General features: G+C 41.0%; 1 protein-coding gene across 7 annotated transcripts in view; it reads left to right on the top strand.

Annotated features, from left to right (window-relative positions):
• Window positions 1–25,865, top strand: part of DLG1 (discs large MAGUK scaffold protein 1) — a 235,311-nt gene that overhangs the window by 36,363 nt on the left and 173,083 nt on the right. The window contains exon 1 of one of the 7 annotated variants that reach the window (XM_044291549.1): window positions 6,374–6,771. The exons of the other annotated variants lie outside the window; for them this stretch is intronic. Within the exon in view, the coding sequence (XP_044147484.1) occupies window positions 6,742–6,771 (30 nt within the window). The 5' untranslated portion in view covers window positions 6,374–6,741. Of the gene's footprint in view, window positions 1–6,373; window positions 6,772–25,865 lie in introns of those variants that run through there. 7 annotated transcript variants of the gene reach the window in all.

Below are 25,865 nucleotides of genomic sequence, written 5' to 3'. Positions count from 1 at the left end.
CTGCGCATTACGCAAAGTCCTGCCTGCAGGGCGGTGCCATCTCTTTGAACTCCGGAGGACACGGAAGCGGTGAGTGAGACGTTTAATTTCACTCCCGCTCCGTGATCATGTGATGTAAACGATTCCTCGATGCAGGGAAACTGCATCGAGGATTTTTTTGACTCGATTTAATCGAATTATTCGAAGAATCGTTTCAGCCCTAGTATCCAGGCTTGTTCAACTGGTTAGGCTACCTTCGCACTCGCGTTTGGTGCGGATCCGTCATGGATCTGTACAAACGCATCCGTTCAGAACGGATCCGTTTGTATTATCTTTAACATAGCCAAGATGGATACGTCTTGAACACCATTGAAAGTCAATGGAGGACGGATCCGTTTTCTATTGTCAGTGAAAACTGATCCGTCCCCATTGACTTGCATTGTGTGCCAGGACGGATCCGTTTCGATTGAGCAGCGTTTTGGTGTCCGCCTTCAAAGCGGAATGGAGACAGAACGGAGTCAAACTGATGGATTCTGAGCGGGTGCTTTCCCATTCAGAATGCATTAGAGCAAAACTGATACGTTTTGGACCGCTTGTGAGAGCCCTGAACGGGTCTCACAAACGGAAACCAAAACGCTAGTGTGAAAGTAGCCTTATTTGTGGTGTGTGAACAAAGCAGTACAGTATGTGTTTGGGATTGAAAGCAACCACTTCCATCCACTATGACACTTCATACAGTAAATGTCCACATAATTTATTCTTGTTTAGGCCTTCTGCTATAAGGTACTATATTGAGGGGCAGATAACTAATTGAAGTTGTGCTGACAACTTTACTTTTCCAATAGGTGTTTTATTTGCCATTTCATTAGCACGCCTACTGTTTTACACTTGAATGCAGTACATACAATGTTAATTGCTTTTGCTAACTTTAGCAATGAATTTGCTTATTGCCACAACTGTGAAAATGTAAAATGTGTCATATTGCAAGTGCTGTGACATATTCTTACAGAGCAAAATGCGTTTAGCTATACCACTGTCAAGTGAAAAGTTGTACTGTAAGGGTACGGTGAAACTGGTCGCTGTTGAAGCCAGGATCGCAGGGGGCATTGCAGTGTAGCGGTGATTCACTAGAAAATGAATGGGGTTACAATGTGAGTTGCACGTGTGCTGCGACTGTGACCCCTGAATCGCAAAATCAATTTTTTATTATATTTTTATTTTTTGTGATTTAGGAATTGCAGTCCCAGCACATGTGCAACTTATGTTGAGGCACCATTCTGTTCTATGGGGTAACCGCTACACTGCCATGCTCCGTGATCCTGGCCACGACATGTCATATGTTTGTCAGTTGTGTCAATGCGACACATGACTTGCTGCGACTCAAAAGTTGCAAAAAAAAATCTAGGCATGTCGGATTTTGTGTCGCACGTCGTGTGCAACTTGTGTTGTGTGACTTTTCTACTAATTTGAGTCACGCAACAAATTGTATTCACATTTTGAATATAACCTTATAGTATGTACAGGTGAAACTCGAAAAATTTGAATATCCTGCAAAAGTGCATTTATTTCAGTAATGCAACTTAAAAGGAATTGCGATAATGCAGCTTAAAATTAGAATTTTGTGAAAAGGTTTAATATTCTTGGCTCAAAGTGTCACACTCTAGTCGGATAATTAATCCATACCCCCTGAGCAAAGGGTACCTCAAAATTGTGACTTTGGGGTTTCATAAGCTATAGGCCATAATCATCCAAATTATAACAAAGGCTTGAAATATCTCGCTTTGCATGTAATGAGTCTATCTCCTATATTAGTTTCACATTTTCAGTTGCATTACTGAAATAAATGAAGTTTGCACGATATTCAAATTTTTCGAGTTACATTATTTTGTACTTGGTACTAAGATTGCTTTACATATATGTAAGGTTCCTTAATTCCAGTTTTGATATCTGGAATTAAGCGGATCTGTGCCATCCATATGTATCTGTTTTTAGCCAGATCCGGTTGTATTAAATCAAAACTGAACAAACCAGGTCCTGAATGAAAATCATTGCAAGTCAATGGGTGCTGTATCCATTTTATTCGCTACCCAAAAAGCAAACAAAAAAAAACTGATTCAGCACCATTGACTTACATTGAGTTTCATACTGCAGCTGTTTTTTTCTGTTTTGCAAACTGGACATGAAACCGCAGCTTGCAGCGGTTTTGTGCCCTGCACCAAAATGCAACAGAACAGAAGCATTCTGATGAGTTTTGTCCCTGTTGAATAGTGAATATGGATTAAACTGAACCGTTTAATTCTGGTTTTGAGATCATCTACCAGATCTTAAAACCAGAATTGAAAACGAAACCGATATGAAAGTGGCCTAATCCAGTACCTGGATTATGTTTTTCTTTTATAGCCCAGAGCTGCACTCACAATTCTACTGTAGTAAATGAATAGCTCAGCTCCAGCATCTGTAAAGTAAAAATGTAGTACATTTAAGACTTTCCCTTGGGGTTACATGGAAACTCCCACAGACTGTCCATTTTGGGTAGAGGTTTCCCTAAACACTATCCCTATAGCGGCTTGGTTGTGGAGTTGTACTGGTGGCAACTATGATCCTATATGCAGCTGGGATAGTTTCACGCTAGTGTTAAAACCATCTGGCATGCTGTTTTGGCAGAGGACCTGCCTGACAGAGTTCATCGTCAGGCAGGAAACAGCCTGCCGGCACCATTGACTTTAACAGGTTCTGGTTTCTGACATAAGTGCGAGATTTGGGGGGGCCAAAAATTGGTGCTTGCACCAGTTTTTGTCCAGGTATATACTCATGCTGGAAACAGGCTCGGTCCCATTATAGTCAATGGGCCCGCATCTACAAACTGATTTCACACAGGCAGTGCCCGTGCATTGTGGACTGCAATTTGCGGTTACAGCTCAGGACCTTACTCTTGTGGTCATGGGCCTTAGGAGTCCTGTCAGGATTCACTATATTTACTCATAATTTCCAGATCACTTTGTAAAAACCAATATTTCACCGAGCTCAGCTTCTCAGGCTCTACCATATCCTGTTCTTGTATAGGACATCAGAAATCACCTGACAGGTTCTTCTTAGGATTGAGAAGTCTGAATATAGAACAGGGAAGCTTTGGGGGATCCTAACTTCCTAAATCCTGACGTTATCTAGACCCTAAGTTTTATGCCACTCATCTAAAAACCCCTGCCCTATTATTTTTTTTTTTTTTTACAGTTTATGGAATATATATAGATGAGCTTGTTTCTACTTGGGGTCCTTTTATAAGAATAGATGATTTGACAGATTATCAGGAATGAAGCAGATGAGGGCTGCATTTACCTATAGCAATCACCTTTGCTGAAGGATCTGCTGCACAGGAATGATTATTTTCTGTGCTGGCAGAATGACATGATCACCTGAAGAACGGCACCTTTCACACAGGCAGACCATACAAACGTTCATCCCCAATAAATCGAATGATGATCAATCTGTGAGAGAACCTTTATTCTTTGTTGGCAGAGATCGTAATAACTCCTGTACAAGCGTCATAGACACCTATACAGGTAGTTTTACTCCCTAAAAAATGTCTAATGCGTATGGATATGTATCACAGCCATTCATGAGCACTGTGAACGGCACAGGCAGCACAGCAATACTGCTGGTGCCTGAAATCTCCAATAACAGAGCCCCGTACAGTACAGAGCTGTTATTAGGGAAGAGGCTGCTGATTTGACAGCATCAGCGGGCAGCCATGCTATTTGCCACTTCTCTCACCCCCACCCCTTCTTCTGTGCGCTGAACACTCAGCAGCAGCTTCCATTTCATATATTATTGCTGGCTGCTGATGGACGTGCCAGGGACAGCGTGGCGGGAACGGAGCCTCTGCTGAGGTTGGAGCAAAGACCATAAGAGAAGTGTGAGGCTTGTGCCAGGTGCTGTCGCACCAGAAGTCCCAGTGTGCCCTGCAGACTTCTATCTGCTGCTGGGAGTTCAATGTGGAGGTTTATGTATGGAAAAATTAATAGCCAAGAAGCTAAACAAAACCTTGTTTTTGACTCTTGTGTTAAAATGTTAACTCTTATTTGATTATTCTAATGCTTAACACCCAAATGAAAAACCTGCTGTTTTTCTAAATGACCTTATTTTAGGAGTAGTGTTAATAGTCTCATGGGTCTATGGAAGCAGGTACCCTACTTTTTATAGACCTTTTTAAAACACTAGTAATACTACTATCAAAATAAGGTCATCTAGAGAAACAGCAGGTTTTTCTTTTTTTCCTTTTGAACGTTTTAAGTATTAGATCAATCAAATAAAAGTTACGTTTTAACATAAGTTTCAGAAACAGGGTTTTGTTTAGCTTCTTAGTTATTAGGGCTGTTTTCACACGAGCGGATGCCGAGCGTGACATCCGCTCCGTGAAAGAGTGCCAAGACCCGCTGCGGACAGCAGAAGCTCGGAGCATTAACATGATTGATCTCTTCACTATGAAATCACAGTGACAACTTTATCTCACTGTGATTTCGTAGTAAAGAGATCAGAGGGGCACGGAGCATTATCAATCATGTTACTGCTCCATGCTTCTGCTGTCCGCAGCGGGTCTTGGCACTCTTTCACACAGCGGATGTCACGCTCGGCATCCGCTCGTGTGAAACAGCCCTTAGTGTTTCTGTGTAAGTGCCTTGGACCACTAGGAGGTCTATTTTCCTGTATGGTGCTCTCTGCCCAGAGATCACAGGAAGAACTATAGGGTAACCTATACTGTGCAGCAGTCCAATATATTGTGTTTAGAAGACTGTCCTATAACTGCCTCCTGTGCACTCATCCCAGACAGCCCCCCCCCCCCCCCCCTCCCCCACACACGAACACACACACACACACACTGCCACCGGACCACCACTGCTCGCTGCAGCAACAACTAGATGCACACTGTTTTTATGCATAGTTCATCAAAATTGGAGCCCCATAGTTGATTAACTACTAACAGGTGCCTGGAGTGCCCCACTTTTGCTTGGGCTACTTTCACACTAGCGTTTATGCTGGATCTGGCAGGGCTCAGTAAAAATGCTTCAGTTGCTGATAATACAACCATCTGCATCCGTTATGAACGGATCCGGTTGTATGATCTGTAACATAGCCAAGACGGGTCCGTCATGAACTCCATTGACAGTCAATAGGGGATGGATCAGTTTTCGATTGTCGCAGAAAAAACCGATCAGTCCCCATTGACTTGCATTGGGGGTGATGACAGATCCATCTTGCTCCGCATCCCAGGACATGCTGTGATTTTTCTCTCCGGTATGAGAACGGAATGGAATGTATTTTGGAGCATTCTGGTCTTTTCAGTTACGTTTTGTCCCCCTTAACAATGAATGGGGACAAAACGGAAGCGTTTTTGTTTTACGGTATTGAGACCCTATGACTGATCTCAATAGCGGAAAATAGAAACATTAGTGTGAAAGTAGCCTTAGAATGGGTACTTTATACCACTATTATACTCTCTTATAAAGCATTACTTTATTCCACAGCACTTTACAGATATCACGCTGTCCCCAATGGGGCTCACAATCTAAGTTCCCTTAGAGTGTGGGAGGAAACCCAGGCGAACACATAGCAGTAGACCATCTTGTGTGCAGTATATGTCCGGGACTGTCGCTGGGCTGAGGACCACAACGCATACTAAACCTTTTATGCATGACCAAAATTACTGGTATGTGCTATGAAGGTTACATGTGGGTTGTTGTTTCTGTGTATGTTGACCATAGTGGCAAAAATTAGCTTTTTGTCAGGTAGCCAGAGAGTTGTAGTAATGGCACTTGGCGTGTCAGGATCCTCTGATTTGACCCGGTACCAGCCTACCTGAAGGAGACCAGCCTGAAGCGACGACAGCTGCTGGTTACTACATATTGTGCTATGTTTGATACTTAGGAGCTTTTTCTTCTAATATGGAATAATGCCCAGCGGGCATCTTGAGTTTATGACTGCAGCTGCCTATTTTAGTTCTGCAATTGGCTTTTTATTCTGGGAGTTGGTGGGTCCTTCAGAACCTGTAAAGGGGTTCCTGCTCCTCCACAAAATCATTTTTCAGTGTTGAAATGCCGCTTAGACCCTGCCTGTGTTATCTGCTGTATGTGCTGGTTAAATCATTTTATTTTGTAGCAGGACAAGTTAGGCAGTTGGCTGGCAATGTATTTCATCTGAATGTCAATGCTGTCAATTGAAGTGCTACAAACTCCCCTCCTCAGGAGTTGCTCATGGAATCTTCCATTCATTCTGGCCAAGAAAGTCATTGATCTTCAGGCTGCAGAAGCAGGGATGGTCTGATACTGATCTTTTTATATTCTGGAGTAGTTTTCTCCCTCCGTCTGCATGGACAGGAAGGCGTTCACCTTTTCTCTGAAGATACATGATTTACCAAGATCACAGCTTATTTTATATGGTGTTTCAGCGTATGACTCACTATGAACATCATGTCTTTAATTCTGTGAGAGGAGGAATTAATGAAGTGCCGTGGAATAAACCCTGGAGTGCAACTTTCTGAGATCTTTTCAAGCTGCTTAACCATACACATCTAAGATATCGATGAGCTCTCCAGATCGCTCACTCACCGGCTCATGTGCTCCAGGAGCTGCTTGGGTTTTCTCGCCCTTGGTGGAGTGCTGCAGCTGGTCTCTGCTGTTGTGACTTTTAGTGGTCATGCAGTATTTAGATTGCGTTGATTTGGTTTTACCTACCTAAGTAGTAAGAATGTGCTAATATGTGTGCAGGATGGACTGCCTCTGCATTGTGACCACCAAGGTAAGCTGTGAGAAGTTCTAATTGTCTGTACTTCTATTTTTTTTACGGTTTTATATCAAATAGATGAAGTATCATTTTTTTTCATGTCTGACTAAAAATATGTAATAACAAAATGTGCATGCATCTATAAAGTGTGTGTGTGTGTGTGTGTGTGTGTGTGTGTGTGTGTGTCTATAGAGTTTTTATCACTAATAGTTCATTCATCTGTAAAGCAGCCCACCACTGCCTACAATTATCTCTTTACCTCTCCTCGCCATTGTAATTGGGCTCCCTCTTGTGACACTTCTATGCTGTTTATGATGGATTGAAATGATCACCTTTATAAAAAGGGCAATTAGACGTTTGTCGAGACTTCTGATAAAGCGTAATGTTCCCTCTTCTCAGGATATCTATTCCTAATGTGTATATACTTAGACAAGTCAAGTACTAGACGTGCACCTGTAAATGCCTTCATGAAATTCTTGTAAGGATTTCTTTATTGCTGTCTAACTTAATATATTTAAAGGCAATCTAAAGAATGGAATAATGTAGTGTGTGTGTGTGTGTGTACACACACACACACACACACACACACACACTTATATATAATCTCTTCAAACGTTGCCTGTACATGTGTTTTTTGTTTGGTTTTTTTTACACTGTTTTTGAAGCCAAAGCCAAGTGTGGATTAAAAAGGGAAGTATATAATATTCCCTTAAAGGGGTTCTCCGGGTGTCACTTTTTAATTTTTTTTTATTAAAAGCTAACCTGTGGAGGAAAGATTGAGCACATACTTGCCTTCCACAGCACAGCCGGTTCCAAGATTCACCACCCGGTCACGTGACCCGGGGCTTTCTTGTCTTCCGGTGAGTCTCCATCTTCTCTTCCTTTCTTGTGCAGGAGACGGATCGTCATGAATGACGTCACCGCCTCCTGCAAAAGAAAGCTCCACCCGGCTGTCTTCACTTACAACGCAAGTGCACTATGCTGAATCGTAGTGCGCATGCATTGGATTACCAGCTGCTCTCTGCAGTGTACAGGCTTCTATGTGAGGCCTGTACTGACTCCTGCACAGCGCGATGTAAGCGCTGTGCATGTCCCTGGGGGCACTTTGGATGGCACAAGGGGGACAATGGACGTCACTGTTAAGGGGGCTAAGTATAATTGATGGGGCTAATTGATAGGGCTCGGTCACAGAACAGTTTCGGTTTTGCGGTCTACAAGTTGCGGATCCACTAAATAAGGTTGCTGTCCGTGTTTAATTTTTAATTTTTTTGCAGTCCTATTGAGTTCTAGATCTACATTATGAGGACCAGAATAAGACATGTTCTATCTTTCGCAGAACCGGCATACGGATGTGGAAAGCACATGGACGTCATTAGTGTTATATTTTTTTTTACATCCGTATGTCGGTTCCAGTAAAGACAGAACATGTCCTATTCTGGTGTCCAAAATGAGCACCTCAAATCCATAGAACTCAATGAGACTGCTAAAAAATTTGGATTGCAAAATGGATACGGTTGTGTGCATAAAGGTTTAGATGCACAGCTCAGCAGGCTGTTTGATAGAAGATGGGATTAGATACACACTTCAGCACGCAGTATCGCACACAATAGGCTCTGTATCAGGCGCAGTCAGTAATGGGATTTAGACACTGAGTGAGAAGTAGAATCATGCCTGTGTGCAGAAAGATGGACACAGGAGTTATAGGAGTAGCTGCTGCAGGCAGAAAGGGGGGGGGGGGGGGCGTGTTCAGCCTGTGACTCATCTCTGTGCAGTGCAGCCAGGCATGTGTATCAATAAAGTTATGTATTCAACAAAACAAGAAGGGGAGAAAGTAAACAGATCTGCCAGGATAATGTGATGTCCTCCAGGGGGGGAAGGAAAGCTCGGACATGAAAAACAGGTATTGGGGGCATATGTATGCATGGTAAGGGGTATTAGGAGCACATAAAAAGAATTTAGATTTTGGGACCGGACAACCTCTTTAACCCCTTAAGGCGTAGCGGTACGTCCTAAGTTTAAATCGCAATTGCGGCGGGGGTTAATCACAACAGGATGTCTGCTGAAATCATTCCCGTGACCCCCCCTTGTCGGTGATCGCCGCAAACTGCAGGTCAATTTAGACCTGCAGTTTGCGGCTTTTACCTTATCCGGCGGCTGCGGGCGGCGGTGCCATCGGGTCCCCATGCGGCTGTAGGGGGGGACCCGATGGCATGGAAGGCAGCGCGATGTCTAAGGAAGCCCCCTGGATCTCACAGGCAGGAAGCTGTATGAGTAATACACAGTGTATTACTCATACAGCCAATGCATTCCAATACATAAGTATTGGAATACATTGTAAAAGGGATTAGACCCCCAAAAGTTGAAATCCCAAAGTGGGACAAAAAAAATGAAAAAAAAAAATGAAGCCCCCCCCAAAACTAAGTTTCAAGTAAAAATAAACAAAAGCGTAATTTTCCCCAAATAAAGTTAAAGAAAAATTGGTAAAAAAATAGGGGGGGGAGGGGGGGGGGGAAAGAGAAAGTATACATATTGGGTATCGCATCATCCGTATCGACTGGCTCTATAAACATATCACATGACCTGACCCCTCAGATGAACACCGTAAAAAACAAAACAAAACAAAAAACAAAAAACTGCTGAATAAACCATTTTTTGTCACCTTAAATCACAAAAAGTACAACCGCAAGCGATCAAAAAGGCGTTTGCCCACCAAAATCGTACCAATCTAACCGTCTCCTCATCCCACAATAAAAATGAGCCCCTAACGGAGACAATCGCTCAAAAAATAACGCCGCACAGACAGAAGAAGCGCCCGGCGGCCACCGCGCACGTGAGTATAATGCTGCTCACTAACATACCATGGTCACTCCGTGGTCATATCTCAGTCCTGCGATATGCACAAAATCCATATCGTGGCACAATTTTATATCGCATATCGCCTATAAAAATGGAAAATCTGCCAAAGTGAAATTTTGAAATTGTGTCTCTATTTTCCATTAATTCTTGTGGAACACCTAAAGAGTTAATGACATTTGTAAAATCAGTTTTGAATACCTTGAGGGGTGTACTTTCTTAGATGGGGTCGCTTTTATGGAGTTTCTACTCTAGGGGTGCATCAGGGGGGCTTCAAATGGGACATGGTGTAAAAAAAAAACAGTCCAGCAAAACCTGCCTTCCAAAAACCGTATGGCATTCCTTTCCTTCAGCGCCCTGCCGTGTGCCTGTACAGCGGTTTACAACCACATATGGGGTGTTTCTGTAAACTACAGAATCGGGGCCATAAATATTGAGTTTTGTTAACCCTTGCTTTGTAACTGGAAAAAAAATATTAAAATGGGAAATCTGCCAAAAAAGTGAAATTTTGAAATTGTATCTCTATTTTCCATTAATTCTTGTGGAACACCTAAAGGGTTAACGACGTTTGTAAAGGCAGTTTTGAATACCTTGAGGGGTGTAGTTTCTTGAATGGGGTTTTTGGGTGGTTTCTATTATGTAAGCCTCTCAAAGTGACTTCAGACCTGAACTGGTCCCTAAAAATTGGGTTTTTGAAAATTTCAGAAACATTTCAAGATTTGCTTCTAAGCCTTGTAACATCCCCAAAAAATTAAATATCATTCCCAAAATGATCCAAACATGAAGTAGACATATGGGGAATGTAAAGTAATAACTATTTTTGTAGGTATTACTATCTATTATAGAAGTTGAGAAATTGAAACTTGAAAATCTGCAATTTTTTTTTAAAAAATTGGGTAAATTTGGTGTTTTTTATAAATAAAAATGATTTTTTTTTACTTCATTTTACCAGTGTCATGAAGTACAATATGTGATGAAAAAACAGATTTGCAAAAAATGGCCAAGTCCTTAAGGTGAAATAGGGCTGAGTGCTTTATCAAAATTTCAGTGGTTATGCTATAGTTTAAAAAAAAAAACTGAAGAAAAAAATGTCCATAACTACAATGTGTAAATAAACTTATACCTTGTGTCTTTTTCTGATCCACTTCTGGATTCTAAGAGATTCTTAAACCTTCTATGTGTACTCTATACCCTATGTCAGTCATGTCTAACCTCCGACACTCCAGCTGTGGTGAAACTACGACTCCCAGCATGCTCCATTTATTTCTGTGGAGTTCTGAGAAGAGCCAAGCAAGTGGGCATCTTGGAAGTTGTTGTTTTACCACAGCTGGAGTGCTGGAGGTTAGCCATCACAGCTCTAGGTGTATGTGGTTCCTGCTGAAATTGGTGGAATGGTCAAGTAAAATCTGTGTATGGCTAGCTTGACCATATTAAAAGGCTACATCTGCAAAAAATCCTATTTAACTGGGGGTTAAATCCCCTCCATGGTGCAGTATATGTGATCGCTGGACACTTCTGGAGTCACCTATCAGTGCAGTTGAAAAAACTGTAGCAAGACACGGTGTTGCCTAACTCAAGTCACACCTTAACCCCTTAGTGATCACCCATACGTATTTTTACGGCGGTCACTAAGGAGCTTGTAGTTTGAGAGCCGTGGCCCTGGTCTAACAACCTGGACCGGCAGGAGTGCTGATCCAGGCTGTTTAACACTTTAAATGCCACAGGAAATTGCGCCTGCCACATGTAATGTGCTGACAGAGGGAGCGGACTCCCTTTGTCTCCCATCGGTACTCCGCAAATGCGATCGCAGGATGCAGATGTGTGTGAAGGCTGCCTGGGGTCTGTTGTAGGCCCCATACCAACCTTCAGTAACTTCCAGCAGCCTGCTGGTCAATGTTAGAGTAGCATTGCCATTAAAGTGCAGTGCACTATATGGCTAGTGCATTGCATTTTAAAAGCAATCGAAAAGTTTTCTATTATAGTCCACTTGTGGGACTATTAAGTGGTAAATAAAAAGTAAAAAAATAAATAAATCATTTATTCAATAGAAAAAAATCCCATTAAAAAATGCATATTTTTTCCATTGAAAATAGGCTTATCAATGGAAAAAAAGAATTGCTAATTTATTCTTAGTTGCCACCGAAAAAAACTTAAGCAATCAAAAAGCTCAACTCTATAGAAAGAAAAAGAAAAAAGTTATGGGTCTTGGGAAGCGGCAATACAAAAATAAATATTTTTCTTTAACCCCTTAGAGACAAAGCCTTATTTCACCTTAAGGACCAGGCCATTTTTTGCAAATCTGACCAGTGTCACTTTAAGGCCTCTTTCACACGGGCGTCATTTTTTTTGCCCGGATAAGAGCCGGGTGCGTTGCGGGAAAATGCGCGATTTTTTTCTGCGCAAGTGCAAAACATTGTCATGCGTTGCGCGATTTTTCTCACGCGAGTGCATGTTTGGTACCCAAACCCGAACTTCTTCATAGAAGTTCGGGCTTGGGATTGATGTTCTGAAGATTGTATTATTTTCCCTTATAACATGGTTATAAGGGAAAATAATAGCATTCTGAATACAGAATGCATAGTAAACCAGCGCTAGAGGGGTTAATAAAAAATAATTTAACTCACCTTAGTCCACTTGCTCGCGAAGCTGGCATCTCCTTGTGTCTCCGCTGCTGATGAACAGGACCTGGGGTGAGCTGCTCCATTAAATACAGGTTAAGGACCTTCGATGACGTCACTCCGGTCATCACATGGTACGTCACATGATCTTTTACCATGGTGATTCACCATGGTAAAAGATCATGTGATGACCGGAGTGACGTCATCGAAGGTCCTTAAGCTCTATTTAATGGAGTAGCTCACCCCAGGTCCTGTTCATCAGCAGCGGAGACACAAGGAGATGCCGGGCTTCGCGAGCAAGTGGACTAAGGTGAGTTAAATTATTATTTTTTTTAACCCCTCTAGCGCTGGTTTACTATGCATTCTGTATTCAGAATGCTATTATTTTCCCTTATAACCATGTTATAAGGGAAAATAATAATGATCGGGTCTCCATCCCGATGGTCTCCTAGCAACCATGCGTGCAAATCGCACGGCATCCGTACTTGCTTGCGGATGCCATCCGATTTTCACACACCCCATTCACTTCTATGGGGCCTGCGTCACGTCAAAATCGGAAAATATAGAGCATGCTGCGATTTGCACTGAACGCACAAGTGATGCGTTAAAAACATCGCTCATGTGCACACCCCCATAGAAATGAATGGGTCAGGATTTAGTGCGGGTGCCATACGTTCGCCGCACGGATCGCACCCGCACGGAAAACTCGCCCGTGTGAAAGGGGCCTAAGTGTTGATAACTTTAAAACGCTTTACTTACTCAGGCCGTTCTGAAAACCCCATTCTAGAAACTACTACAACCCTCAAAGTATTCAAAACTGATTTTACAAACTTTATTAACCCTTTAGGTGTTGCACAAGAGTTATTGACAAATGGGGATGAAATTTGAGAATTTAATTTTTTTTGCCAAATTTTCCATTTTAACCCATTTTTTTCCTCTAACAAAGCAAGGGTTAACAGCCAAACAAGACCGTTTACAGAAACACCCCATATGTGGCTGTAAACTACTGTACGGCCACATAGTAGGGCGTAGAGGGAAAGGTGCGCCATATGGTTTTTGGAAGGCAGATTTTGCTGGACTGGATTATTTACACCATGTCCCATTTGAAGCCCCTCTAATGCACCCCTGGAGTAGAAACTCCCTCAAAGTGACCCTATCTAAGAAACTACACCCCTCAAGGTATTCAAAACTGATTTTACATACGTCGTTCACCCTTTAGGTGTTGCACAAGAGTTATTGGCAAATGGGGATGAAATTTGAGAATTACATTTTTTTTTTGTGCCAAATTTTGCCTTTTTTTATTTATTTTAGCACTGTTGTTGCAGTAGTGGTGATTGATTTGCAATTGCTGTTAGATGGTTAGACTTTATTTGTATAAACTATTAGCTATTTGGATACTTTGTTTGTACCCTTGATCTGATAGATTGTAATCAGTTTTTGCTAATGTTAGATACTTAGTATCTGCTGGCTCTGCTGTCTGTGCCTTAAATGACCTATAGCTAATTTTGTAATGCTATTGCTATTCACCCTGCTGCCTTCTGGTGGTGCTGTTGCTTTTGTGAAGCTGCCTGATTATTTAAGCGCCTGACTTACATAGTGACAGCCTTGACAGGCACATCGTCGGCATCAGCACCATAAGCCTTTAGAGCAAGCCGCAAAAAAGCCAGATTATCGTCAGCAGAGACAGCAGATAGGTTGTTACTAGCAGTTAAATAATCAGGCAGCTTCACAAAAGCAACAGCACCACCAGAAGGCAGCAGGGTGAATAGCAATAGCATTACAAAATTAGCTATAGGTCATTTAAGGCACAGACAGCAGAGCCAGCAGATACTAAGTATCTAACATTAGCAAAAACTGATTACAATCTATCAGATCAAGGGTACAAACAAAGTATCCAAATAGCTAATAGTTTATACAAATAAAGTCTAACCATCTAACAGCAATTGCAAATCAATCACCACTACTGCAACAACAGTGCTAAAATAAATAAAATACCAAGCATACTTTATATGTCCAGAGATAGTTTTATTAAGTAGGTTAGATAAAAAGTTCATTATTTATTAACAATAAACAAATAAAAGCTAAATTTTAAACCAATAAATACAAGTGCACATGTCAAGAGCAGGCAATCAGTAGTCTATGACTAAATGTATATATAATAAAAGTGCCTCTACATGTGCAGGGTATATATGAATGTAATAAATTTTGCCTTTTAACCCATTTTTTTCCAGTAGCAAAGCAAGGGTTAACAGCCAAACAAGACTGTATCGTTATTGCTTTGACTCTGCCGTTTACAGAAGCACCCCCTATGTGGTCGTACACTAGTGTACGGCCACACAGCGGGGCGTAGAGTGAACGGAGCGCCGTGTGGTTTTTGGAGGGCTGATTTTTATGGACCGGTTTATTTACACAGTGTCTTGTTTCAGCCCCCCTTATGCACCCCTGGAGTAGAAACTCCCTAAAAGTGACCCCATTTTGCAAACTACAGGATAAGGAGGCGGTTTTTTGGGGACTATTTTTAGGGTACATATGATTTTTGGTTGCTCTATATTACATTTTTTGTGAGGAAAGGTTACCAACAATTAAAATTCTGAAATTTCATCTCAATTTGCCATTAACTGTTGAGGAACACCTAAAGGGTTAATAAAGTTTGAATACCTTGGGGGGGGGGGGGGGGTAGTTTCTTAGATGTGGTCACTTTTAGGGAGTTTTTACTCTAGGGGAGCATCAGGGGGGCTTCAAAAAGGGACATGGTGTCAATAAAAAAGGCCATCAAAATTGGCCTTCCAGAAACCATGTCGGTCCTTTCCTTTTGCGGCCTCCCTTTTAGTGATACAGCAGTTTACGACCACAAATGTGGCGTTTCTGTAAAGTATCAGGGTAATAAATATTAACTTTTGTTTGGTTAACCCTTGCTTTGTTACCGGAAAAAACTTTATTGAAATGGAAAAGTGCCCAAAATAGCGGTTTTGGCACTTTTTTATTTATTTACTTTTTTATTTTGGACCGTGTTAATCTGGGGGGTTGGGTCATGGGGTATTTTTATAGAGGAGATTCTTACGGACGCGGCGATACCTAATAAGTTTTGTATCTCTAAAATCTAAGAGTCATATTATTAATTTTTTTGCCGATTTTATATTATGTGGGGGCTAATTTTTTGCGGGATGAGAGGACTGTTTTTATTGGCACTGTTTTGGGGGCTATATGACTTTTTGATAGCTTGCTATTAAACTTTTTGTTATGTAAGGTGGGGTCACCTTACAAATAAGGGAGCAAAATTTTTTTGCTCCCTTATTTTTTTTTTTTTTGTGGGACCGTGTTAATCTTGGCGGTTGGGTCATGGGGTATTTTTATAGAGGAGATTCTTACCGACGCTGAGATACCTAATTTGTATACTTTTTAATAAATTATTTTCGTTTTTACAAAAAAAAAAAATATATATATATATATATATATATATATATATATATATATATATATATATATATATATATATATATATATATATATATATATATATATATATATATTTTTTTTTTTTTGGGTGTCAAGTCCAGGGTGGATTTGATTTAAATCAAACCAATTTAAATCACTGGTCAGTAAGGCTTGATTTAAATCATTTTTTTACATAAAGATTCATATTTGGACAATTTTTCTGTTGTACTTAGGAAGGAGAAAAATAATCATTACCTTAATAATAACAATTTAAATAGGATTTATTCAACTGAAACAATAACATTACAGCATGTTATTTGCTTAAACATCCATGTTAACTAATTTGGCTAAAGAAAATATATATATTTTAAGAAACTTAGACTGTCAGCCCAGCCTACACAAGAAAGTGATATTTTGAAGTGAAAGTGATGAAGAAATATTGTTTATATTCTATTCACTGAACTTTAAACTTGGCACTGAAGGGGTTGATTCTGTATTTATAGGTTTGTAGAAGTTAGGGATTAAGATCTTTTTCTCAATTCTTTTCATGTTATAAATTCTGTTTTGAGAACTCCAAAATTAAACCAAGCATCTGTGATGATATCTTGAAGGCAGAGAAACTACCCAGTAATCTTACAAAAACCTCTGGAAGAGCATGACATTGTGAATGGGTTAATGGAATTTAGCAAAAAATTTAACATATACAGCCTTATTCTACATAATTAAAAAAGTAATCTTTATTTCATAATGAAATAACCTTTGGATGGTAATATATGTTCCTCAAAAAGCATTTTATATTAAAAAATCAGATTTAAATAAAAAAATCAGATTTAAATCAAATCCTTCCGTATCCCCCTCCTGTGACACTCTGCACCTTTTTTGGGTTAGTCTCTTCTTTCCAGTATGGGGAACAATACCTGGAAAGTGTTGGCCAGGGACGATCCGGGCGCCTACAGTTCCCAAGGTACTCCGGCCTGCTCTTTTCCGGTCCGAAAAGATCAGGGCATTGAGGACTGCCTCATAGCACTGAAGGAATGTCCCTGTGTTGCCAGCGCTCCGGGACAGCACAAAAGAGTTGTACGTGGCAACCTGTACAAAGTAGATCGCAACTTTTTTGTACCATGCCCGGGTTTTGTGCATGGCATTATATGGCTTGAGGACTTGATCAGAGAGATCGACTCCTCCCATATACCGATTGTAGGGTTTATTGCAAAAAAAGTTGTAAAATGTAAAATAAAACTATATGTATTTGGTATCACTGTAATCGTACTGACCCAGAGAATAAAGATATGTTATTAATACATAAAAATGAAAGCCGTAAATCTTTTAACGTAAAAAAAAAAGCTGTGGCAGTATTGCTGTTTTTACCATCTCCTTCCCAGAAAGAGTTAATTAAAGTTTAATCCGAAAGTTGTGTACCCCAAAATGGCACCATTAAAAACTACAACTTGTCCTGCAAAAAACAAGCACTCGTAAAGCTACGTAGACAGAAAAATAAAAAAGTTAAAGCTCTTGCAACTTAACGATGAAAAAAGGAAGAAAAACAGGCTAGTCACTAAGGGGTTAAGTTTATGGTAATCTGTAGATTAGAATATAAACCTGCTGACCCCCAAAATGACTGACCTGTGATTGGTTTATATATAGCCCATTGACGAGTGGTGCTGCCGGGTCTAAAAAATAAATAAAAAAGGAAGAGTTTAGCCTTCTTTATTTGCTTGTATTTTAGAATTGTAGCTTGTGTGTGTGGTTTTTTTTTTTTTTTTTTTTTTTTTTTTTTTTTTTTCTCTCTTCCCTTTTGGTTTTCATTTTGCATAAGACTGCACATTAGAGAGTCTCAACAAGTGGGGAATTTTTATGAATCCTCATACCGGTCCTTGGGTTTACTTTCTCTGCCTAATAAAGTAATGGCTTTGTAGTGTCATTTTCTTAAAGGAAGGGTTTTCCTGCTTGAATTCAATCCCATAAATGTATGGTGACCATATTGATGTGTTAGTTTTGATATTAAAAGGGGTCACATTTTTGTAAAGGGCAGCATGCTTTTGAGTGTGGGACCCACGCTCACTGACGTTGAGGCATTGTCCGAATTTTCAAACATTATGTAAGTTTAAAAACTGAGATCTATTGCTTGTTTGTACAAGGTTTTCATTTAGTGTGAAAATCCAGTGTCTGAGAGCAATGGAATTGTCCTTATTTTGATAACATGATTCTTGTAGTTCGCAGAACTCATTATTACTCTTAAAGCTAGTAACTTATTCAGATTTTTTTTTTTTTCCCTTTCTCCTTGGTTTCACAATTCATGTCTTTATTCTCATCTATAAATCAATGCTTCTGTATTGACATAAAGATGCACCCATTCAACTTACTCCTTGAGTGCTTATTCCGCTTTATACGAGAAGCTTTGCTGCCCTCCACTGGATGACTGTGATAATACATCTGCTTATATACTTGTGCTCGTCTACGGTTCCATAGCTTCAGTGGTAAAACACAATGTATCTTTTGCTGCTGATCTAAGATCACTTCAGAAAAAGATTGTAGGCTCAGATGTGATGTGAACAGAACCTAATAAACATCTGTATGAATGCATGCCTGCATGCTTTATTTATTTTTCAGAGATTATAGCAAAAGTGCAGTAGCAACTCTTCTGTATTGACAAAGATGCAGGTTTTGTGAAAACTGCAACAAATAGTCAACCCGTGACGTCGCTTTAAGTGGTCACTAACTTTAAGCATAACTTTGCATCAATCAGTATTAACAGAAGAACATGAGAAACCTTGCAATATCACATCAGAAAAAATACCCTTTTCTCAGTCATCAACCATCCCCATCCCCTTTCCTTAATTAACTATCTGAACTATGTGCTAAATCGTTTGTTTTAGGCTCGAATTACATATAAGTTGTTTGGCCAGCTATTTTACTGACCTGGACACAACTGATGTGTCCTGCCCTTCAGTGCATATATCTGGGATCTATCCACTGATAGCACTGGACAGAAAAACTGAGCATGCAGCGTTTCTCTTTCCAACACTATTTGGCATGTTTGAGAATGATCCCATAGAAAACTATGGAATCAGTTTTGTCTTCAGTTCACCACCTGCATGTTCTGCTTCATGCCGGAGAGCTGGATAGCCAGATGTATGTGAACGAGGCCTTAAAAGTAAGGCTACTTTCACACTGGCGTTTCTGGGTCCGCTTGTGAGATCCGTGTAAGGGCTCTCGCAAGCGGCCCAAAACGGATCAGTTCAGCCCCAATGCATTCTGAATAGATAAGGATCCGTTCAGAATGCATCAATTTGGCTGTGTTTTGGTCTTGTTGCGTTTTTTAGACTGTCACTAAAACTCAGCTTGCAGCGTTTTGGTTTCCACCTGACTATGCAGAGCTGACACAATATGGTGCAGTTCAAAAAAATGATCCATCCCCCAATTGACTTTCAATGTAAGTCAAGACGGTTCAGTTTTAAATTAGACTTTTTTTTTTTCTTTTTCTTTTTTTTTTTTTTATGTATGATGCAAGCTGATCCGTTATTAACAAATACAAGCGTTTGTATTATTGGTGCGGATCCGTCTGTGCAGATACAAGACGGATCCTCACCAAACGCAAGTGTGAAAGTAGCCTAAGGCATCATGCACACGACCGTAGTTATGGTCCGCATCCGGCTCTGATGCGGAACCATTCACTTCAATGGGGCCGTAAAAGATGCGGACAACACTCAGTTGTTCTTTTCCGAGGCCCCGCTAAAAAATAAAAATAACATGTCCTTTTTGCGTACAAGAATAGACACGTCTACAAAGGGCCGCCTGTTCCGGTCAGCTAATTGCGGAAGGCACACTAGCGGCTTCCGTTTTTTTTAAGGATCCGCATGAGGTCTAAGTCTGAACTGAAAGTATAGGTTTGCTTGAAAAACAAGCTTTTTGTTTTGAGGCTTGAGGAAGGCTCTTGTGAGCAGAAACGTCGCAAGACTTGCCATATTATGGGTGAATAAATCACTGCTGATTTTATCACTATTTTGGAGTGCAGCCCTATTTGTTCAATTTCTATACCATTGGGGATTGCCGCTACCTTGCACCCACGTTCTGGTTGGAGCTCCCACTGGACTTACATACATATGTATGTATGTATGTATGTATGTATGTATGTATGTACGTACGTCAAGTCCTGGGGAAAAAAGTGTGGGAACTCACCCAAGATCCACTGCACCCCCCCTCCAAAAAATAAAGAAGCACAGAAAATGTAGCATGCTGTAATTTGTGTCGCTGCGGACAAAAAAAAAAAAAACACTTTTAGAAAAGTTTGTCCTGGGATTCGATCTCATGACCTCTACACATCAGAGGCAAGGCATATGCCCTCACATCTATGAAAGCTGTCTAGCTAGTTACTTTTTTTTTTTTAAGACTTCTACTGTAGGTAACTTTGCCCACTGTGTATGGATGTAGCAGAGCTGGGTGTGTTGGGGCAGCTGTCATGTGTATGGTTGTACACTAGGTATCAGTAAACTAGGTATCAGTAGAAGTCTTATAAAAAGAAAAAACACTTTTAGAAAAGTTTGTCCTGGGATTCGAACTCATGACCTCTACACATCAGAGGCAAGGCATTTACCCTCACAGCCATAAAAGCTGTCTAGCTAGTTGCTTAAAAAAAAAAAATAAGACTTCTACTTATACCTAGTGTACTGATACCTAGTGTACAACCATACACATGACATCTGCCCCAACACACCCAGCTCTGCTACATCCATACACAGTGGGCAGCTGTCATGTGTATGGTTGTACACTAGGTATCAGTACACTAGGTATAAGTAGAAGTCTTATACCTTCCTCTGTATGCCTTCCTCTGATGTGTAGAGGTCGTGAGTTCGAATCCCAGGACAAACTTTTCTGAAAGACATTCTAAATGATCTCGTAGCTATGTGTCAGCTGCGAACGCTCTGCCCGAAGTGACTGAACATACTCGCAGCGTATCTGGCCGACAGAAGAAGTGAAGGAAGGAGATGATGTCAGTAGGGGGCGGGGCGCCATGAGAGGAGTCAGTGAGGCAGTCGCAGGCAGCAGCACCGCACAGACAGCTTCCTCTCAACTGAAGCTGCTCCTCCTCCCTTAGCCTGCCCTGCACAGTGCGCTCTGTCTCCCCCTGTGAATCTGATTCAGCCGTGTTCTCCTGGCTTGAGGCTGAAAGGGAACGGTGTTCCTGCCATGAAAAAAGTGCAGGAACGCCGTTCCCACGCGTTCCCCCTCCACTCAACCCCTGTATGTATATATATATATATTTATGTGTGTATGTGTGTGTGTATATATATATATATATATATATATATATATATATATATATATATATATATATATATATATATATATATATATATATATATATTCTCACACACACACACACTACAGACCAAAAGTTTTGACACACCTTCTCATTTAAAGAGTTCTTTATTTTCATGACTATGAAAATTGTAGATTCACACTGAAGGCATCAAAACTATGACCTAACACATGTGGAATTATATACATAACAAAAAAGTGTGAAACAACTGAAAATATGTAATATTCTAGGTTATTCAAAGTAGCCACCTTTTGCTTTGATTACTACGTTTTGACAGCAGCTCGTAACCTAGCCTTTCCTAGTGCGCGTGCGCACCCGCTCCAGTTATGTTGCGGGGGTCATCACCTCCTCCGCGCCTTCAAGTTTTCAGCTAGCAATCCTAACTTCGTTCATTGCGCATGCCACCTTTTGCTTTGATTGCCAAGTGTGTGCAAAGCAGTATTCTCTTGATGAGCTTCAAGAGGTAGTCACATGACATGGTTTTCACTTCACAGGTGTGGCCTGTCAGGTTTATTAAGTGGGATTTCTTGCCTTATAAATGGGGTTGGGACATCAGTTGCGTTGTGAAGTCAGGTGGATACACAGCTGATAGTCCTACTGAATAGACTGTTAGCTGCTTTTTTTCTTGCCATAATACAAATTCTAAGTAAAGAAAAACGAGTGGCCATCATTACTTTAAGAAATGAAGGTCAGTCAGTCCGAAAAATTGGGAAAACTTTGAAAGTGTCCCCAAGTGCAGTCACAAAAAACATCAAGCGCTACAAAGAAACTGGCTCACATGTGGACCGCCCAGGAAAGGAATACTAAGAGTCACCTCTGCTGCAGAGGATAAGTTCATCCGAGTCACCAGCCTCAGAAATCGCAGGTTAACAGCAGCTCAGATTAGAGACCAGATCAATGCCACACAGAGTTCTAGCAGCAGACACATCTCTAGAACAACTGTTAAGAGGAGACTGTGTGAATCAGGCCTTCATGGTAGAATATCTGCTAGGAAACAACTGCTAAGGACAGGCAACAAGCAGAAGAGACTTGTTTGGGCTAAAGAACACAAGGAATGGACATTAGACCGGTGGGAATCTGTGCTTTGGTCTGAGGAGTCCAAATTTGAGCTCTTTGGTTCCAACCACCGTGTCTTTGTGCGACGCAGAAAAGGTGAACGGATAGACTCTCTATGCCTGGTTCCCACCGTGAAGCATGGAGGAGGTGTGATGGTGTGGGGGTGCTTTGCTGGTGACACTGTTGGGGATTTATTCAAAATTGAAGGCATACCGAACCAGCATGGCTACCACAGCATCTTGCAGCGGCATGCTATTCCATCTGGTTTGTGTTTAGTTGGACCATCATTTATTTTTCAACAGGACAGTGACCCCAAACACACCTCTAGGCTGTGTAAGGGCTATTTGACCATGAAGGAGAGTGATGGGGTGCTGCGCCAGATGACCTGGCCTCCACAGTCACCGGGCCTGAACCCAATCGAGATGGTTTGGGGTGAGCTGGACCGCAGAGTGAAGGCAAAAGGGCCAACAAGTGCTAAGCATCTCTGGGAACTCATTCAAGACTTTTGGAAGACCATTTCAGGTGACTACCTCTTGAAGCTCATCAAGAGAATGCCAAGAGTGTGCAAAGCAGTAATCAAAGAAAAGGTGGCTACTTTGAAGAACCTAGAATATGACATATTTTCAGTTGTTTCACACTTTTTTGTTATGTATATAATTCCACATGTGTTAATTCATAGTTTTGATGCCTTCAGTGTGAATCTACAATAGTCATGAAAATAAAGAAAACTCTTTGAATGAGAAGGTGTCCAAACTTTTGGTCTGTACTGTATACATGTATATATATATTTTTTTTTTTTTTTTTTTTTTTACTACATTTAACCCCTTAAGGACACAGGGCGTACAGGTACGCCCTTGTGCCCTGGTACTTAAGGACACAGGGCGTACATGTACGCCCTGTGCATTTTCGATCACTGCCGTGCGGCTGTCAGTAGTCGGAACCCGGTGCCTGCTCAAATCATTGAGCAGGCACCTAGGCTAAATGCGCGGGGGGGTCCCGTGACCCCCCCCATGTCGGCGATCGCGGCAAACCGCAGGTCAATTCAGACCTGCGGTTTGCTGCGATTTCTGCAGTTTCTGATCCCCGCGGTCCCTGAACGCGGGGATCAGAAACTTTAGGATTAAAAATTGTTTCCAGTATCCCTCCCCCCTGCACCCCTGAGTTATTCGAGCACGGTGGGAGGTGCAGGGGGAGGGGTGCGGGAGGCGGGTGGTGCGTTAGGCGGGATCGCGATCCCCCGCCCGCCTCCCATTGCGTAATCGTTGGCGTCTAGTGGGTATACCAGGGTGCCAGCACATTGCTGGAACCCTGGTATAAACGGCTGACATCGGTGATGCGATGTCAGCCGTTTAACCCTTTCCATACAGCTGTCCGTACGGACCGCTGTATGGAAAAGGTTAACAGCTCAGGGAGCTCCCTCCCTCTCCCATCGGGGGGCTGCTGTGCCTTTGCAGCCCCCCGATGGGAGAGGGAGAGAGCTTCCAGGCAGCCCCCCAAGCCCCGTCCTTACCCTTCCCCGTCTGCGCAGTTCTGGCCACTACTGAGCAGACGGGGAAGGTTCCCATGGCAACAGGACGCCTTCTCAGGCGTCCTGCTGTCCATGGTTCTGAACAGATCTGTGCTGAAAGCAGAGATCTGTTCAGACAAAGTGTAAGTAAAATACAGTACAGTGCTATATATATTGTACTGTACTGTATTATGCAGACATCAGACCCACTGGATCTTCAAGAACCAAGTGGGTCTGGGTCAAAAAAAATTATAATATAAATATAAATAAAGTAAAAATCAAAAAACACATTTATCACTGATTAAAAATGAAAAAAATAAAATTCCCTACACATGTTTGGTATCGCCGCGTCCGTAACGACCTGATCTATAAAACAGTAATGTTACTTTACCCGAACGGTGAACGCCATAAAAATAAAAAAATAAAAACTATGATGAAATTGGAATTTTGCCCACCTTACTTCCCAAAAAAGGTAATAAAAGTGATAAAAAAAGTCGCATCTACGCCAAAATTGTAACAATCAAACCGTTATCTCATCCCGCAAAAATCATACCCTACCCAAGATAATCGCCCAAAAACTGAAAAAGTTATGGCTCTTAGACTATGGAAACACTAAAACATGATTTCTTTTGTTTCAAAAATGAAATCATTGTGTAAAACTTACATAAATAAAAAAAAAGTATACATATTAGGTATCGCCGCGTCCGTATTGACCGACTCTATAAAAATATCACATGACCTAACCCCTCAGATGACCACCGTAAAAAAAATAAAAATAAAAACGGTGTAAAAAAAGCCATTTTTGTCATCTTCCGTCACAAAAAGTGTAATAGCAAGCAATCAAAAAGTCATGTGCACCCCAAAATAGTGCCAATCAAACAGTCATCTCATCCCACAAAAAATGAGACCCTACTTAAGATAATCGCCCAAAAATTGAAAAAACTATGGCTCTTAGACTATGGAGACACTAAAACATTTTTTTTGTTTTAAAAATGAAATTATTGTGTAAAACGTACATAAATAAAAAAAATTGTATACATATTAGGTATCGCCGCGTCCGTGACAACCTGCTCTATAAAATTACCACATGATCTAACCTGTCAGATGAATGGTGTAAATAACAAAAAAAAAAAAACATGCCAAAAAAGCAATTTCTTGTTACCTTGCCGCACAAAAAGTGTAATATAGAGCAACCAAAAATCATATGTACCCTAAACTTGTACCAACAAAACTGCCACCCTATCCCGTAGTTTCTAAAACGGGGTCACTTTTTGGGAGTTTCTACTCTAGGGGTGCATCAGGGGGCTTCAAATGGGACATGGTGTCAAAAAAACGAGTCCAGCAAAATCTGCCTTCCAAAAACCGTATGGCATTCCTTTCCTTCTGCGCCCTGCCGTGTGACCGTACAGCGGTTTACGACCACATATGAGGTGTTTCTGTAAACTACAGAATCAGGGCCATAAATATTGAGTTTTGTTTGGCTGTTAACCCTTGCTTTGTAACTGGAAAAAAAAATATTAAAATGGAAAATCTGCCAAAAAAGTGAAATTTTGAAATTGTATCTCTATTTTCCATTAAATCTTGTGCAACACCTAAAGGGTTAACAAAGTTTTTAAAATCAGTTTTGAATACCTTGAGGGGTGTAGTTTCTTAGATGGGGTCACTTTTATGGAGTTTCTACTCTAGGGGTGCATCAGGGGGGCTTCAAATGGGACATGGTGTCAAAAAACCAGTCCAGCAAAACATGCCTTCCAAAAACCAAACGGCGCACCTTTCACTCTACGCCCCGCTGTGTGGCCGTACAGTAGTTTACGGCCACATATGGGGTGTTTCTGTAAACGGCAGAGTCAGGGCAATAAAGATAGTCTTGTTTGGCTGTTAACCCTTGCTTTGTTAGTGGAAAAAATTGGTTAAAATGGAAAATTAGGCAATAAAATGAAATTCTCAAATTTCATCCCCATTTGCCAATAACTCTTGTGCAACACCTAAAGGGTTAACAAAGTTTGTAAAATCAGTTTTGAATACCTTGAGGGGTGTAGTTTATAGAATGGGGTCATTTTTGGGCGGTTTCTATTATGTAAGCCTCGCAAAGTGACTTCAGAGCTGTAGTGGTCCCTAAAAATTGGGTTTTTGTAAATTTCTGAAAAATTTCAAGATTTGCTTCTAAACTTCTAAGCCTTGTAACATCTCCAAAAAATAAAATATCATTCCCAAAATAATTCAAACATGAAGTAGACATATGGGGAATGTAAAGTCATCACAATTTTTAGGGGTATTACTATGTATTACAGAAGTAGAGAAACTGAAACTTTGAAATTTG

The sequence above is a fragment of the Bufo gargarizans genome, chromosome 4, assembly GCF_014858855.1.
Source record: "Bufo gargarizans isolate SCDJY-AF-19 chromosome 4, ASM1485885v1, whole genome shotgun sequence".
NCBI lineage: Eukaryota > Metazoa > Chordata > Amphibia > Anura > Bufonidae > Bufo > Bufo gargarizans.
Note: the sequence above shows the minus strand (reverse complement) of the source record. Positions and strands in the feature narration are given on the sequence as shown.